Genomic DNA, 13,691 nt, shown 5'->3' on the forward strand with positions numbered 1-13,691 from the left:
TACTAATGAGTTCCTCTACAGATTTGCTTCAAGACTCAAGCATTAGTTTAACCCTTAAGGACCTCAATTTTGGAAATGGATAAGTTGCCAAAATGGGCCAAAACCTTTTCATGACCCCCACTTGACAGCCATGCCATTTTCAGCTCAAGCACTATTTTGGTCTCATTACTTTTGAACTTTGTCAAGGTCATAGCAAAGTTCGATTGACTCAAAATGCACGAGGGAATCAAAAGTTATGGTGTCATAAACTTGGGGCCTCAAGATGTCTAAAATGTGCCAAGACTGCTTGACCAAATGCCTGACCTAAAAGGCATGTCATGACCTCAACTTTCAACACTTGCCATTTTTAGCTCAAGCCTCCTCTTGATGTGATTCTTTTGCATTCAATTAATGACACTGAGATGAACAAAAGTCACAAAGAAAACCATAAAATGCACGAGTGGATTCCATTTGGCCTAGCTTCAAACAGGGCATGTTGAACTCTGTTTTGCATGACGCCCAAAATTTGCAATTGCAGATCATTTCTAATCTTGGGACCATTTGCACATGTGAAACTTGTTTCTACTTCTAAAACGCGTGTAAAGCAACACAAAACAACCATGTTTCATCATTAATTCCCACATTCCATGCCTCACTTCACACGAGCATCATTTGCCAAATTTTCAACCCTAATTCACATGAATTCCGATCTGTTTGGCATGTGTGAGCTTCCCATTTCATTTGTTATATGTAGAGGATCATTTTTCCTTGATTTCCAATCTTGAATAGCCAAAAAAACAGCCTCACTTGAACCCGATATCACTCTAAAACTAGTTTGTGGTTTCTTTAATTCAAGCTCTTTCAACCTTAAATATTTTCCCAGAAAGCTTCATCAGCATCATCTTAAACTAACCACATTATCACTTTGCCTTGAAACCTCTCACATCGTGCTCCCTATTTCTGCCATTGTTGACCTTCGAAGCTTCAATTAGAAAGGTAGTTATGAGTTAAATCCTTGAGCAAACAAGTTACCACTCTTTTCACACTATTCTGCTGATCAAAAGCCATCTTCTACCGTTAATTTATCTTTTGTATTAGTCATTTAATTTTACTTTAAACACTTAGGGTTCTTCGTGTTCTTGAGCAAAATTCTCCTTGCTCAGAGCCAATCAATAGCTCTGATGCAGGGAGACATGAACGATGATATGTTGGGAAGCTAACTTCATGCTTGGGCGTTGCTAAAAATACGAGTTCATGATTTGAAGAAATTGAGCAAATGTTGAAGATGGAGTCTGGTCCGCGCCCCTTGGTGCCAAATGTTTGATTCCAACCAATCTGATCCTTCCACGTGCCTTTTTTGAATCTAGTAGTCGTTGGCGCCCTAATTTCTTTTTCTGTAATTTTTTCATTTCTTTTATTTCCAAATTAATTTCTCTCTCATTTTTAAATATTTTTTATCCAAATTTTTTACATAGAGTCTCTAAAAATATTTTGCATCGCATACTTTTTTCCATAATTTTTAAAATCATTTTTTCATTTATTAATATTTTTAATTCATTTTATTTTTAATTTCTTTTTACAAATTATTTTTCAATTATTTAAAAACCTTTTTGCATCCAACTTTTGAGATCTATTCATGTGCAATATTTGAGACTTTGTGTAATTTTTTTAGTCATTTATTCATTGTTTTGCTTATGGTTTGGAATTTTCCTTTTAATTTATTTTTTAATCAAGTTTAAATCATTTTATTTCATTTTAATTTGATTTTTAATTCAATTTTTTTGATATCTTCTTGACTTGGCTCATGATCTTGCTTGGTTGATCAAATCTTCAACATTTGAAATCACTGATAGATTGTCCCTTGGTTGATTCAATCTTCTTTAATCTAATATGTTGATAGATGGCCATTTGACCATATTTTGGGCACTTTGAGTTAGTGATAGATCATCCCTTGGTGTAACATATGTTTGAGTCCCTTGACTTGTTGATAGATGATCCCAATATAATGACTTGAATTTTCCCTCTTACATCTAACACCTAACATCTAACTGATAAACCTCTAACATTTTACAATTCTTGCAATTTCTATTCTTGCTATTTACTTTATGAAATTTACTCTTGTGCCTTTACTTTATGAAATTTACTTTTATGTCTCATTATTCATCATCTCACTTCATACATTATTCATCTTATCTATTCATCTTATGCTTCTTATCTTGTGTTTGGTTTGCTTGACAATCTCAATGAATCAAAACATGATAAAATGAATAGACTTGATCCTTAAGACATATGCTTGACTTGAAGTGATAGTTTGGACTTTGGACCTTGGACTTTGTACTTTGGACTTAAGACTTAGACCTATGCTTAATTTGGAGTGACCATGGACTCATTGAACTCTTAATCACTTCCACCTTGTTCACCTGTTGAACTTTTGAACTTGTGATCTTGTCATCTTATTTATTATGCATTACCTTATGCCTCTGCCTATCACATTCATCTTGTTAGGTTAGCATACATTAGAATCTACATGGCTTACTCTTGGGCTACCTAACAATGAGACCTAGGCTAAGTACACTCCTGCACCCATATGGCATTCTCTTGGGCTACCTAACAATGAGTCCCTAGGTTAGTCCTTGTATGATCATGCATTGCGTTTTATGCCATAAGCCTTAAGCAATAGGGAATGATGAGAGGGAATATTTCCTACCCTTTTCTAGAAAACCTTTGTGTACAGGGTGTAGACCATAGTTGCCTAGAGTATTCACATTTATTCATAGAATTTAGTGCAATTCAGTGTCAAGTCTGCAGCTAGCTCTGTGGCTCTCCATCTCAACTATCTTTTGGTTTAAACACCACTTTCTTTTTCCCTTGGTTTAAACACCACAATTTGGGTTGACACTTTCATGGTTATACACCTCTTTCTTGGTTTAAACACCACTTTCCTTTTCCCTTTGGTTTAAACACCACAATTTTGGTTGACACATTTATAGTTATACACCCCTTTCTTGATTTAAACACCATTTTCCTTTCTCTTTGGTTTAAAAACCACAGTTTGGGTTGACACCTTCATGGTTATACACCTCTTTCTTGGTTTAAACACCATTTTCCTTTTCCCTTTGGTTTAAACACCAAAATTTAGGTTGACACCTTCATAGTTATACACCTCTTTCTTGGTTTAAGCACCACTTTCCCTTTTCCTTGGTTTAAACACCACAATTTGGATAGACACCTTTATGGTTATACATTCATTTCTTGGTTTTGACACCACTTCCTTTTTCTCTTTGGTTTAAACACCACAATTTGGGTTGACACCTTCATGGTTATACACCCCTTTCTTGGTTTAAACACCACTTTCCTTTTCCATTTGGTTTAAACACCATAATTTGGGTTGACAGCTTCATGGTTATACACCCCTTTCTTGTTTTAAACACCATTTTCCTTTCCCCTTTGGTTTAAACACCACAATTTGGGTTGACACCTTCATGGTTATACATCTCTTTCTTGGTTTTGACACCACTTTCCTTTTCCCCTTGGTTTAAACACCACAATTTGGGTTGGCACCTTCATGGTTATACACCCCTTTCTTGGTTTTGACACCACTTTCTTTTTCTCTTTGGTTTAAATACCACAATTTGGGTTGACATCTTCATGGTTAACACCCATTTCTTGGTTTTAACACCACTTTTATTTTTCTGTTCTTGGTTATGACACCACAATTTGGGTTAATCACCTTCATGGTTAACACCCATTTCTCTACTTCTTTTTCCTTTGGTTTAAACATCACTTTAGTCAGTTTCTAGCCTTTTTCCGGTTTAAACACCACATGCAATCTATCTTTCTTTCAGACTTAATTCTCCGAACTACGAAGCTCTGACTTCCTTATTGCACTACGAGGATACATAGGCACGAGGACGCGAAGCCTTGGTGATCATTTTCTTTCTTTTTCCCATTTCTCTCTTTGGTTCCACGAACTAAGAGGCTCTGACTTTCTCATTGCACTATGAGAATACGTAGGCATGAGGATCCCAATCTTCCCTGAGCACTGTTTTCCTAACTCATTTTCTATTTTGTAGGTACATGAAGATATTAACACCCATCTGATGAGTGTCAAATTGGGCTATAATTGATATATAAAAACTTGACACTTTTTGAACTATTTTGCGGTTTCATTGACTAATTCCCCATGTTTGCCACAAATGTTATATAAATTACAATTGACTTTGGTATCCTTGATTTGTGTGTTAGTGTGCAGGAAATGGTGCAAGAAACCAAAGGAAAAGACACAAAACAAAGAACAAGGAACAAAACTAAGATATGAAGTTTCAACATGCTCGCCAGGTGAGAGTTAGCGAAGGAAAAGCGAGCTCGCCAGGCGAGTGTTGGCGAGCTCGGGGCGAGACAAAACAGAAACATTCTAGGGGAAACCTTGCCTTGGTCGCCCGACGAGGGCTTGTGGTTTTGGGTTCGCCGGGCGAGGTCTTGATCGTCGGGAGAGTGAAGATATTTTTTTGAAGACAGTTTTATGTGTTTATGTCATATGGAAGGCTCTTAAAGTGACTTTCGCCGAGCGAGTCCCCACTCGCCGGGTGAGACAGTAAAAATCCAATTTGTATAATAGGACCAAATCAAATTTTTAGGTTATGGTTTTGGGAACTTTTAACCCCATTTTCATCAACCCCATTTTTTGTGGAGAGTAGCTTAGAAACAACATTAGGGGTTGCAATCTTGAAGATTCAGAATAGTATTTGCATCAATCTACTTGACACGTGGAAAGATTCTTGTTCATCTTCATTCTTCTATTTGTACCTTTCTTGTTGGAATTGTATGTAAGTTTACTTTGATAGTATGTATATTTATTAATCATGGCGTTGTATACGATCTATTTTATGAATCTATATCAATGTATCCTTGTTTACTTATTTATATATTGATTTGAACCGTTATTGAGAAATACTCTTCGAGTCTAGATCTCAGATAATCACTTGTTAGACACTAAATTCTAGACATAGATTTAAGTTTAACATTCGCGTGAGTATCGAATCTTAATGCTCTACATTGTTTGATAGGATGATAGATCATCAATTAGACAATACGGTAGAACTCTCATCAGTGATTCATACATGAACACTGATGTGAGTGATACGTGATGATATTGATAAGTCTTTTAGGTTGTGTACAACTGATTGATGAATTTGCGTATTAGATATGTGGATGAAATTCATTCCTGACGAGTTCTCTCTGTTAATTTAATTGTGCATATGTTTTACTTTTCGCATCTGTACGCTTTCAAACCTTGCAAACCCAAGCTTAAAATCACAGAGATCGTTGAATCACATTGATATAGCACTAATCCTTACTTTTGCTTGCTACTTAAGACATAAAAAGAATTCTAAACTGTTTCTTGAACCGGCCCGTTTAAGACATCTGGCCTGTCCACCATTGAACAGAGCAACAAACTCTTTGCTATCGACAGTTAGCAATCAGTTGATTCCGAACAAACCATGAGCTTCCGTCTCTTAACCAAAGCATGGCGACGACAACAGACCCAATCCAAAAACCACACCGCCGCGTTTTCTCACATTCTCCCCCGCTCTTTTTCTCGCAAATCCCAACGGTTCGTCATTCCTCAAACAAACCTCATCTCTCTTTTTTTCCTTTCTTACATTTATCTACTAACTATAACCGATTTCGTACTGTTAAACAGGCCATCATTCGGCATTGCTTTCGACATCGACGGCGTCATTCTCCTCGGTAACACTCCCGTCGGCGGATCTCCGGCAGCGTTGAGAAAATTATACGACGCAGAAGGTAAACAAGAAAAATTAATTTACAGATTTCTTACTTACAATCGTTAACTCGTTAATTTATTCATCTGTTTATTTTCTTAGGTAGATTGAAAATCCCATACGTTTTCCTTACCAATGGTTAGTACTTCTTACTCTTATTTCATTTTTTCTGAAACTCGCATTTGGTGCAATTAGGTTTAGATAGATACAAATATTTATGAAATTTCCAATTTGCATGAATTAGGTTCAATCAGTGATTCATTGGCCAGCAATAGGTTTAGGTGAATATTTTGTTTGGAAATGATGCATTGCTTATTTTGATTTTATCTTTTACAAAGGTGGTGGCATTCCTGAACCTAAAAGAGCCTCTGAGCTTAGCGAATTGCTGGGTTTAAGCGTCTCGCCTTCTCAGGTTTGTTGCAAGAGTTATGCTTTATTTATCCCATTTTATTGATTAAAAAAGAACACATTCAGGAAAGCATGAAATTTCAACTTTTATAAAATGAATTGCTTAAAGATTGTTTAGAAATTAAACTATTGGAACAGGATATGGATGAGTTGTTTAGGTAAGATGTGGCATATTAGGGGCTTATTGTATCGGGTGACTATGCAGTCCAAAATGAATTTCTTTAAATTTTTCCGTTGAAGATGCTCTTAGTATAATTTAAAATTATTGATTTTCAAAATGTGCTATATAGTAAGTGATGATTCTTTCTCTTCCCGTGTGTGATAACAGTAATGTATATAGTATATACAATACATGTGGTTTAGTTTTTTGTTTCCTGCAGGCGTTTTATCTAAAACGTCGCAACTAGGGACTACTTTTTGACATTGTTGTCCTAAATTCTTTTTTGTGATATTACTGAGGTTATGCCCTTAATTGAGTGTGATCATTATGCAGGTTTTGCAGGGCCATTCACCATTTAGACAATTGGTCGATAGGTATATGTGTGCTTCTTATCTGAACTGGCTGTATATGGTTATATGCTGAAACTGAAACCAGCAATTATTCCATTGCATTATATTTATCATATAGAACTTTAGTTTACAGATTTGAGCATAAACTCGTTGTTGCTGTGGGAAAAGGGGAACCAGCTTCGGTGATGTCTGAATATGGTTTTAAGTAAGATTTTAAGATAATTGTCTTGTCTGATATTTCATGACTTTATTTAGCTATCAATCTAATGTCATTTTCAACGTCTTATTACTTTGTTCTTGTTTTTTATGTTCAGAAATGTTATCTCAATTGATGAATATGCATCGTCCTTTGAAAACATTGATCCATTGGCACCATACAAGAAATGGACAACCAAGCTGGCTGCTACTCAGAATCCAAAGTTTGATGAGAGTCGTTCACAAATTGATGTCTTCTCTGAAAGGGTTCAAGCAGCATTCATAGTTAGTGATCCTGTTGATTGGAGCAGGGACATACAGGTAACAGATTACAACAATCTTATATGATTGTTCCACATCAATTGACTTTCCTTTTCCTCTCCTGCATATTTTGAGGGACATTCAGGATCATAGTTTCTATGGCTTTTTTGTATGCATTGTTGTCAAACTTTCATAAAACTGAGTTTACGAACAACTTTAGGTATCAAAATTAAGCTAACTCACTCAGAAAATTGTTTCTGCGCAAACTCAGGTAGATTCATATTGAGTTATGATTTAGAGGACAGTTTTTTTGTTTGTTTTTTGATAAGCAATTTTTAGAGGACAGTTGATCAAGTCTACAACATAATGGTCATTTTTCACTAGACTTGCCTAACATATAAGCTATTTAGTGTTTTTATAAAATCCAAAAGACTCCAACTGAATGACAAGACTCCATAGTGCACAAAATATTGGCCTCGTGGATGTAGCACTTAAACATGAACAAATTCATTGTGGTTTGTCAAATTTTCCTTTGATTTTAAACTTATTAATTTTATGCTCTTTCTGATCTGGTCTGGTCTGCATAGAGTATTATCATGTTTGACAATCTTGATCACAGGTTCGAAAGTAATGGTATGATCAAACAGATTTTAAAATAAGCATTGAAAAGTTAATGGAAAATTAAATCATTGTGCAGCTATTTCTTTCTCACAACATGATTTGTACCTAAAATGAAACAAAACAATTAGATTATTAATTCACCTGGTCTCTCTCTTGAAAAGGAACATAACTGCTTATGGCTTTTTTTGTTACCTACTGGATGGCTTTAGGGCTCAAAGCCATCATCCCCTTGGAATGTTTAATAGTGCAAAATGAACCTGTGTTGGACTAAATTATGTTGAAGTTTTTGTATATTAGACATCGTGTCTTGTGCAAAAGGAATTTCCTTGTGAAAGTAATTAAGTAGTTTGTGTTTCGGCTATTATTGGTCCATGACTTTGTCTTCACTCATAGCCTGATCAAAAGAAATGACAATATTCTACAAGGGAACCAAAATGGAGAAGAATAACATCTAACTTATTTTGACAGTTGACACTTTCAAGCTGCTATTCACTTTACTAGATTAAGTTTAATCACATTTGAATTTTAATTTGGCTTCTGTTTCTAAGAGCTGAGAACAAATAACAAAATTCTCTACTTCTTTCTGGTTTCTAAAAGTTCTTATATTTTTTGTTTTATGAATGAAATCGATGGATCTATGAACTGACCAAGACTTCTTATTCAGGTTCTATGCGACATCTTGAAAACGGGAGGGCTTCCTGGAAGAAATGTTGGAATGCAACCACAATTATATTTTGCAAATGATGACCTTGAATACCAGGTTGGTTGATGTTTGCTATAGATAAGACTTATGATGCAGATTATATAAATCCCATTTAAAATATTATATTACTATACTCACTAACAAGGTTCTGCAAAAGGTAGACTAAATTTCCTTCTGAACGTCTGGGCATGGGAGCTTTCAGGATTGCATTAGAATCCATCTTCAATAGGTAAGGCTTATCATCTTATTATCATCTTATTGTTAATGGGTGTTCTCTACTTTAGTTTCATTAACTTGGATACTTCAGAACATACACATATGCAATAACAGATCTACGTGGGGACATTGTAGTTAGCGGCTACAACATATTATATATTATTCGAATATTATGTCCCGACAACTTCATATATGAGTATTGCCTCTACAATCCAATATCTAGATATGTCACCACATATGCGCTAATTTAATTCATATTTAGTCTCAAAAACATTCACCTGTGACTGAGAAACCCTCTATCTGCAGGACTCATCCTCATTCCCTGGAGTACACATGTTTTGGCAAACCAAATCCATCTGTATTCAAGAATGCAGCAACTGTGTTACAGCAACATGTGCCCCGAGTCTATGAAGATTTCAATGGCATAAATCATAAAAACACTCAACATTTTCAAACACTTTACATGATTGGAGATAATCCTGCAGTGGACATCAGAGGGGCACGACAGGTATATCTATTGAATTTGGAATTCACAATTATTTGCTTACAAAATGCTTCTGATGAAAATACTGCATTTCAGACTGGGCATCCTTGGTTTTCTATTCTCACGAGAACTGGTGTCTTCAAGGGGAAGGAAAATCATGACAAATTTCCAGCAGATCTGGTAAAATCATGACAAAGTGTTGCAGTGTTTACGGATGGTGGTTATTATAAATTTATAATACAACTTCTCTTCTGCAGGTTGTTGACACTGTGGAAGAAGCTGTGGACTACATCCTGACAAAGGAATACGCTTAGTTTACCTTGCAAAGGCTCTGATTTTTAGTAGAAAGGGTTAATGATAAAAAAAAAATCTATGCAATAATTTATGGCTTAATTCTGCCATAATCCATTCATTTGATCAACGTGTAATTGATTATTTTCCCATTCCCACTTGTTTGTTGTTTTTCCTGATGGAAAGCTTTATGTTGGCAGCTTAATTTAACTACACTTAAGTTGTAAATTTATTTCAACATTGGATGGGAGTTACACTATTTAATCCCTCAACCGTACTTTGAGGGAGAAAACAATTAGAAAGAGGGCATTCTTCACAAATAAACTTGGAAAATTGTAATTCGGGAGTTACACTATTTAAGTGGATTTCTTATGCATCTATATATTTTTTAGACATCATGGGAAAAAATTTCAGTTTTTGGAGATGTATTTCCGGACGTATTCCAACATACATTTAACAAAGGTCATTTTGAGGTATGCCATTTTTTTTGTTTTTATTTGGGAGATGCATTTTTATAATTTTTTCGTAATAACATTTTTGTAACACACACATCAGTAGTAGAGTCAAAATCATGTAATTTTTCATAATGAAATTAAAATTTATAACATAAAATTAGAATTACATATATCATTTTTTTCCGTTGTCAATCGATGGGGAACGATATTCGAGTTTCACAATTCTTCGATTATCTCTATAAGATAAGAGATGGTGGAATTTGTATTTAATATCTTTGAGTGAGAAGAAGTTGTTGAGCTTCAACGTTCGTCTGAATGTAGAGCTGGAGAAGGAGACATTTGCGACATACCAGTCAATGTTTATTTGTGACATTTTCAGTCTGTGTAAAATATAACATAAGATCACCTTAATTTATAGAGTGCAGGGATTAATATAGACCATTCAATTACTGACATGCTGATTTCGGAGATATATCTTTGGTTCTGCACCCTATTATCTTGTTTCTGAAATGTATCTCCGGAACTTCTCATGAACGAGTTCCATAACATAACCTTTAAAACGGAATCTTATATCTTTTTTTCTTTACAAAAAAATAAATGTTGTCATGGGGAAGAAAAATGCATTAAGACACAATATGAACTTATATTACACTTCATTTATATTGAGACACAATTATATACATTTATTTGTTTAGTTACACAAGAAATTAAAATAAATTGAAACATTTGTTGTTGGCTAAATCTATGGGTGGTACTCCCTTGGACTTTTGTGCATTTGATTCTTTTCAATGTTGTTCAATTTCTCTAATTCTTGCATCCTTTCCATAAAAGGCCCTGATCAAATCGAAACTTTTGTGGTTGAATGAGTCGTCCACTCCGGCGATGTAAGGGATATAGGACATCCCGGTTTTAAGTAAACTTGAACAAAATGAGTTGATTTTGAAAGTCATCTAATACACATGATACGCTCATTTGGATTTTGAGGTGAGACGGTGCGCAATGGCAAAAAAGTTTCTAAAAAATTGATCAATAATTAACATATTTCTTGAAATGTTCCAGAGATGTATCTCCGGAATAAAAATAACTCAAATTATAGGACGACACTCAAAATGGTTTGCATTTAGTATGTAATGGATGCATCAAGAGATGCATCTCCGAAAATTGGAGGCATTTTTAGATTTTGGATAGTGCCTAAAAAATTAATGGGGTGCATTAATAAATCCTCCTATTTAATCCCTCAACCTCAACTGTACTAAGACACGCATCATTGATAAAATGGAATATATGATTGTCTAGCTTTCTTAAAAAAAAAAAAGGAATTTTTTAACTTCAAAAATATTTGGCTTAAATGCAGTTTTAATCTTCCTATATTGATTTTGATAAATTTTTAGTTTTTTTTTAAAAAAATCATTTTTTTTAGTTTTTTTTTCTTTTCATATTTCTTGATTTTTTTTGGTTTCCTTTTAATTTTGTATAATTGACACGTGAACTTGTAATGTGAAACTGACGTGACAGAGTTTATGTGGTGCCACGTCATACAATTTTGACATGTCACATTGTTTACGGGAAAATTTGATAAACAACCGCTGGTCTCTTATTAAAGGTTACTCGCAGGACCAACTAGGGAATTCTAGGACATAGTGCTAAAATCTTTTGATTATAGTTTTGTGCAAAGATTTCGACATAGTTGAAATGGTTAAGAAAGATAGTGATTTTGACAGTGTAGAAGAAAAAAATAAATTTGTAAAGTGAATAATGCACTTAAAAGAGAAATAAAGACAAATTAATGAAGATCATAAATTGAAATGAAATACTTTGCATGTGAAAGAAAATGGTGTTTCACGATTCAGACATTTCTCAATAAAACTCCTTTCTCTTTAACGCTGGTACTTTGAGTATTTGTAAGATTTTATAGTGAAATCAAATGAACACCCTGAACTCTAACACTAGAATCCCTATTTATACAAGTGTAAAAATAACTGCTCCTAACGTTCAATTCCCCATCCTTCGCCATGTAGATCAATGCATGTGTCTTACTTCTGAATGTTTTTCACGTGTTTCTTGCATAAGACTGAGAAGTAATTTTTCATTCAAACAGAACGCTTCTTCGCGCCCAAATAATTGTCATTCGACATAGTCGAAAATCCAAATCTTCATTGTGTCAAAATGTTAGAAAAAATATTCTTTTTTCTTAAAAAAAATCCTAAGTCTCATTTGCACCTCGCTTCTTGAAACTTCGACCTTTGCACCATGACATTTAGACAACTTTGTAGCGGACCTTAACTTGCTCCAAGTGCTCTAACTGGAGTGAGATTTTTGCCCTTGTCGAAAATCCCAGCTAACAAATTCCCCCCCCCCCCCCAAAGGACTTTTTTGACGAAAAGGAGATAAGGGCGATTTTGACTTTCTCAAGCATTATTTCAGCTAGTGGACTGACGCCATGGAGATTATGAACTTTATATCAACCGTCACTTCGAAAATGTGTGTTTAACCACTAACCCATAACTCCTCATCATGATTCCGTCTTCGTAGGGTGGCGTGGCTAGGTGTTCAAAATTGTTTTGATTTTGCCTCTAAGGTGATGCCACGTGTCAAATAGTTTACACTATTTGTCAAGCAAAAAACTGAAGAGTTTTTTATTCTTTTAATATAAATACCCATTCTTTCACTCTTATTCTCTTTTTTAATTCGTTGTTCTTAAAAAAAACCTTCAACTTCAAAATTTCCTTTTCTTTCATCCCTCAAACTCAAACAGTCCACAATAATGGCTTTCAAAACGAAGAACGCCAAAGCAACCAAATAATCTCTTCCATAAGCTCACGTGCTCTCATCTGCCACTTGTATTGGAAATCAAGAATATGTACCAGAGCCTCCTAACTATGAATAAAAACTTCGCATCTATAAATCCCAAGTAATCATTCCTTACTCTATTTCTGGGCAAACCCATGCACTCATGTGTCCAATGCCTGATCCTTTTGTAGATCTTACTAAGATTCCAGAATTTCCCCCATCTTATCATAGGACTAAACCCATGGTTAGTATGAAGGAACCTTTAAACGTATAATATATGACTGTCAGCTTGCGTGTTTTTCGTTCAACGCCTCCCACAAAAAAGAATGAGGATTACATCCTTTAGTTAAACAAAATTGAGATGAAAAAGAGAGAAACCTGGAAATCGAGAGGTATCTTCGACTTAATCCAGCTGTCGAGAACTGGCCCAACTTATTGCTAAAACATTTTGGTCGCCTCTTTATACTTCTGGGATAGTACTACCAATACCTTCTAACTTCCTTGTGGAATGGTGACCCCCACCCTCTTTGATATCGCAACCATCACTGGCCTTCGCCCAACTGGCAAAAAATTTGATCCTAACGAGAGGGAGGAAAATACCATAAACTTCGACACGAACTGTGCTTGTTTTGGAAAATATATTGATGATTATCATGTTATTGATGACCCTGAAGTTTCTGACGAAGAACAAATTTCCTTCCTCGCTTTATGATTGTCGAGATGCATACTTTGCTGTAAGTCTTTAAAGGTGGCCAAAAGATATTTAACCTTAGCTAACCAACTGCATGAAGGATGCGACATCTGCCTTAGCTAGCTAATTCTATGGTTACTTTATGAATTTTCAGGAATAGCTACTTATGCTCTAAAAACCCTACAACCCGTAGACAATTTGCTTCTTTTTGGACCATTCTGGCGGTTACAACTCTGGCTTAATACTACATTTGAAATTTCCCTGGATGTCGACAAGCCCAACAATGCTAGAGACATTATTA

General features: G+C 35.0%; 1 protein-coding gene across 1 annotated transcript; it reads left to right on the forward strand.

Moving 5' to 3' along the window:
- Positions 1 to 5,352: 5,352 nt before the first annotated feature.
- On the forward strand, positions 5,353 to 9,834 carry LOC127087096 (uncharacterized protein YKR070W). Its single transcript, XM_051027950.1, has 12 exons — positions 5,353 to 5,593; positions 5,684 to 5,787; positions 5,868 to 5,903; positions 6,104 to 6,177; positions 6,667 to 6,707; positions 6,817 to 6,888; positions 6,998 to 7,199; positions 8,425 to 8,520; positions 8,625 to 8,692; positions 8,986 to 9,187; positions 9,260 to 9,343; positions 9,421 to 9,834. The coding sequence occupies exons 1-12, from the start codon at positions 5,481 to 5,483 to the stop codon at positions 9,475 to 9,477; spliced, it is 1,149 nt and encodes a 382-aa protein (XP_050883907.1). The 5' UTR covers positions 5,353 to 5,480; the 3' UTR covers positions 9,478 to 9,834.
- Positions 9,835 to 13,691: the final 3,857 nt, after the last annotated feature.

This window comes from Lathyrus oleraceus, chromosome 5 (assembly GCF_024323335.1).
Source record: "Lathyrus oleraceus cultivar Zhongwan6 chromosome 5, CAAS_Psat_ZW6_1.0, whole genome shotgun sequence".
Taxonomy (NCBI): Eukaryota; Viridiplantae; Streptophyta; class Magnoliopsida; order Fabales; family Fabaceae; genus Lathyrus; species Lathyrus oleraceus.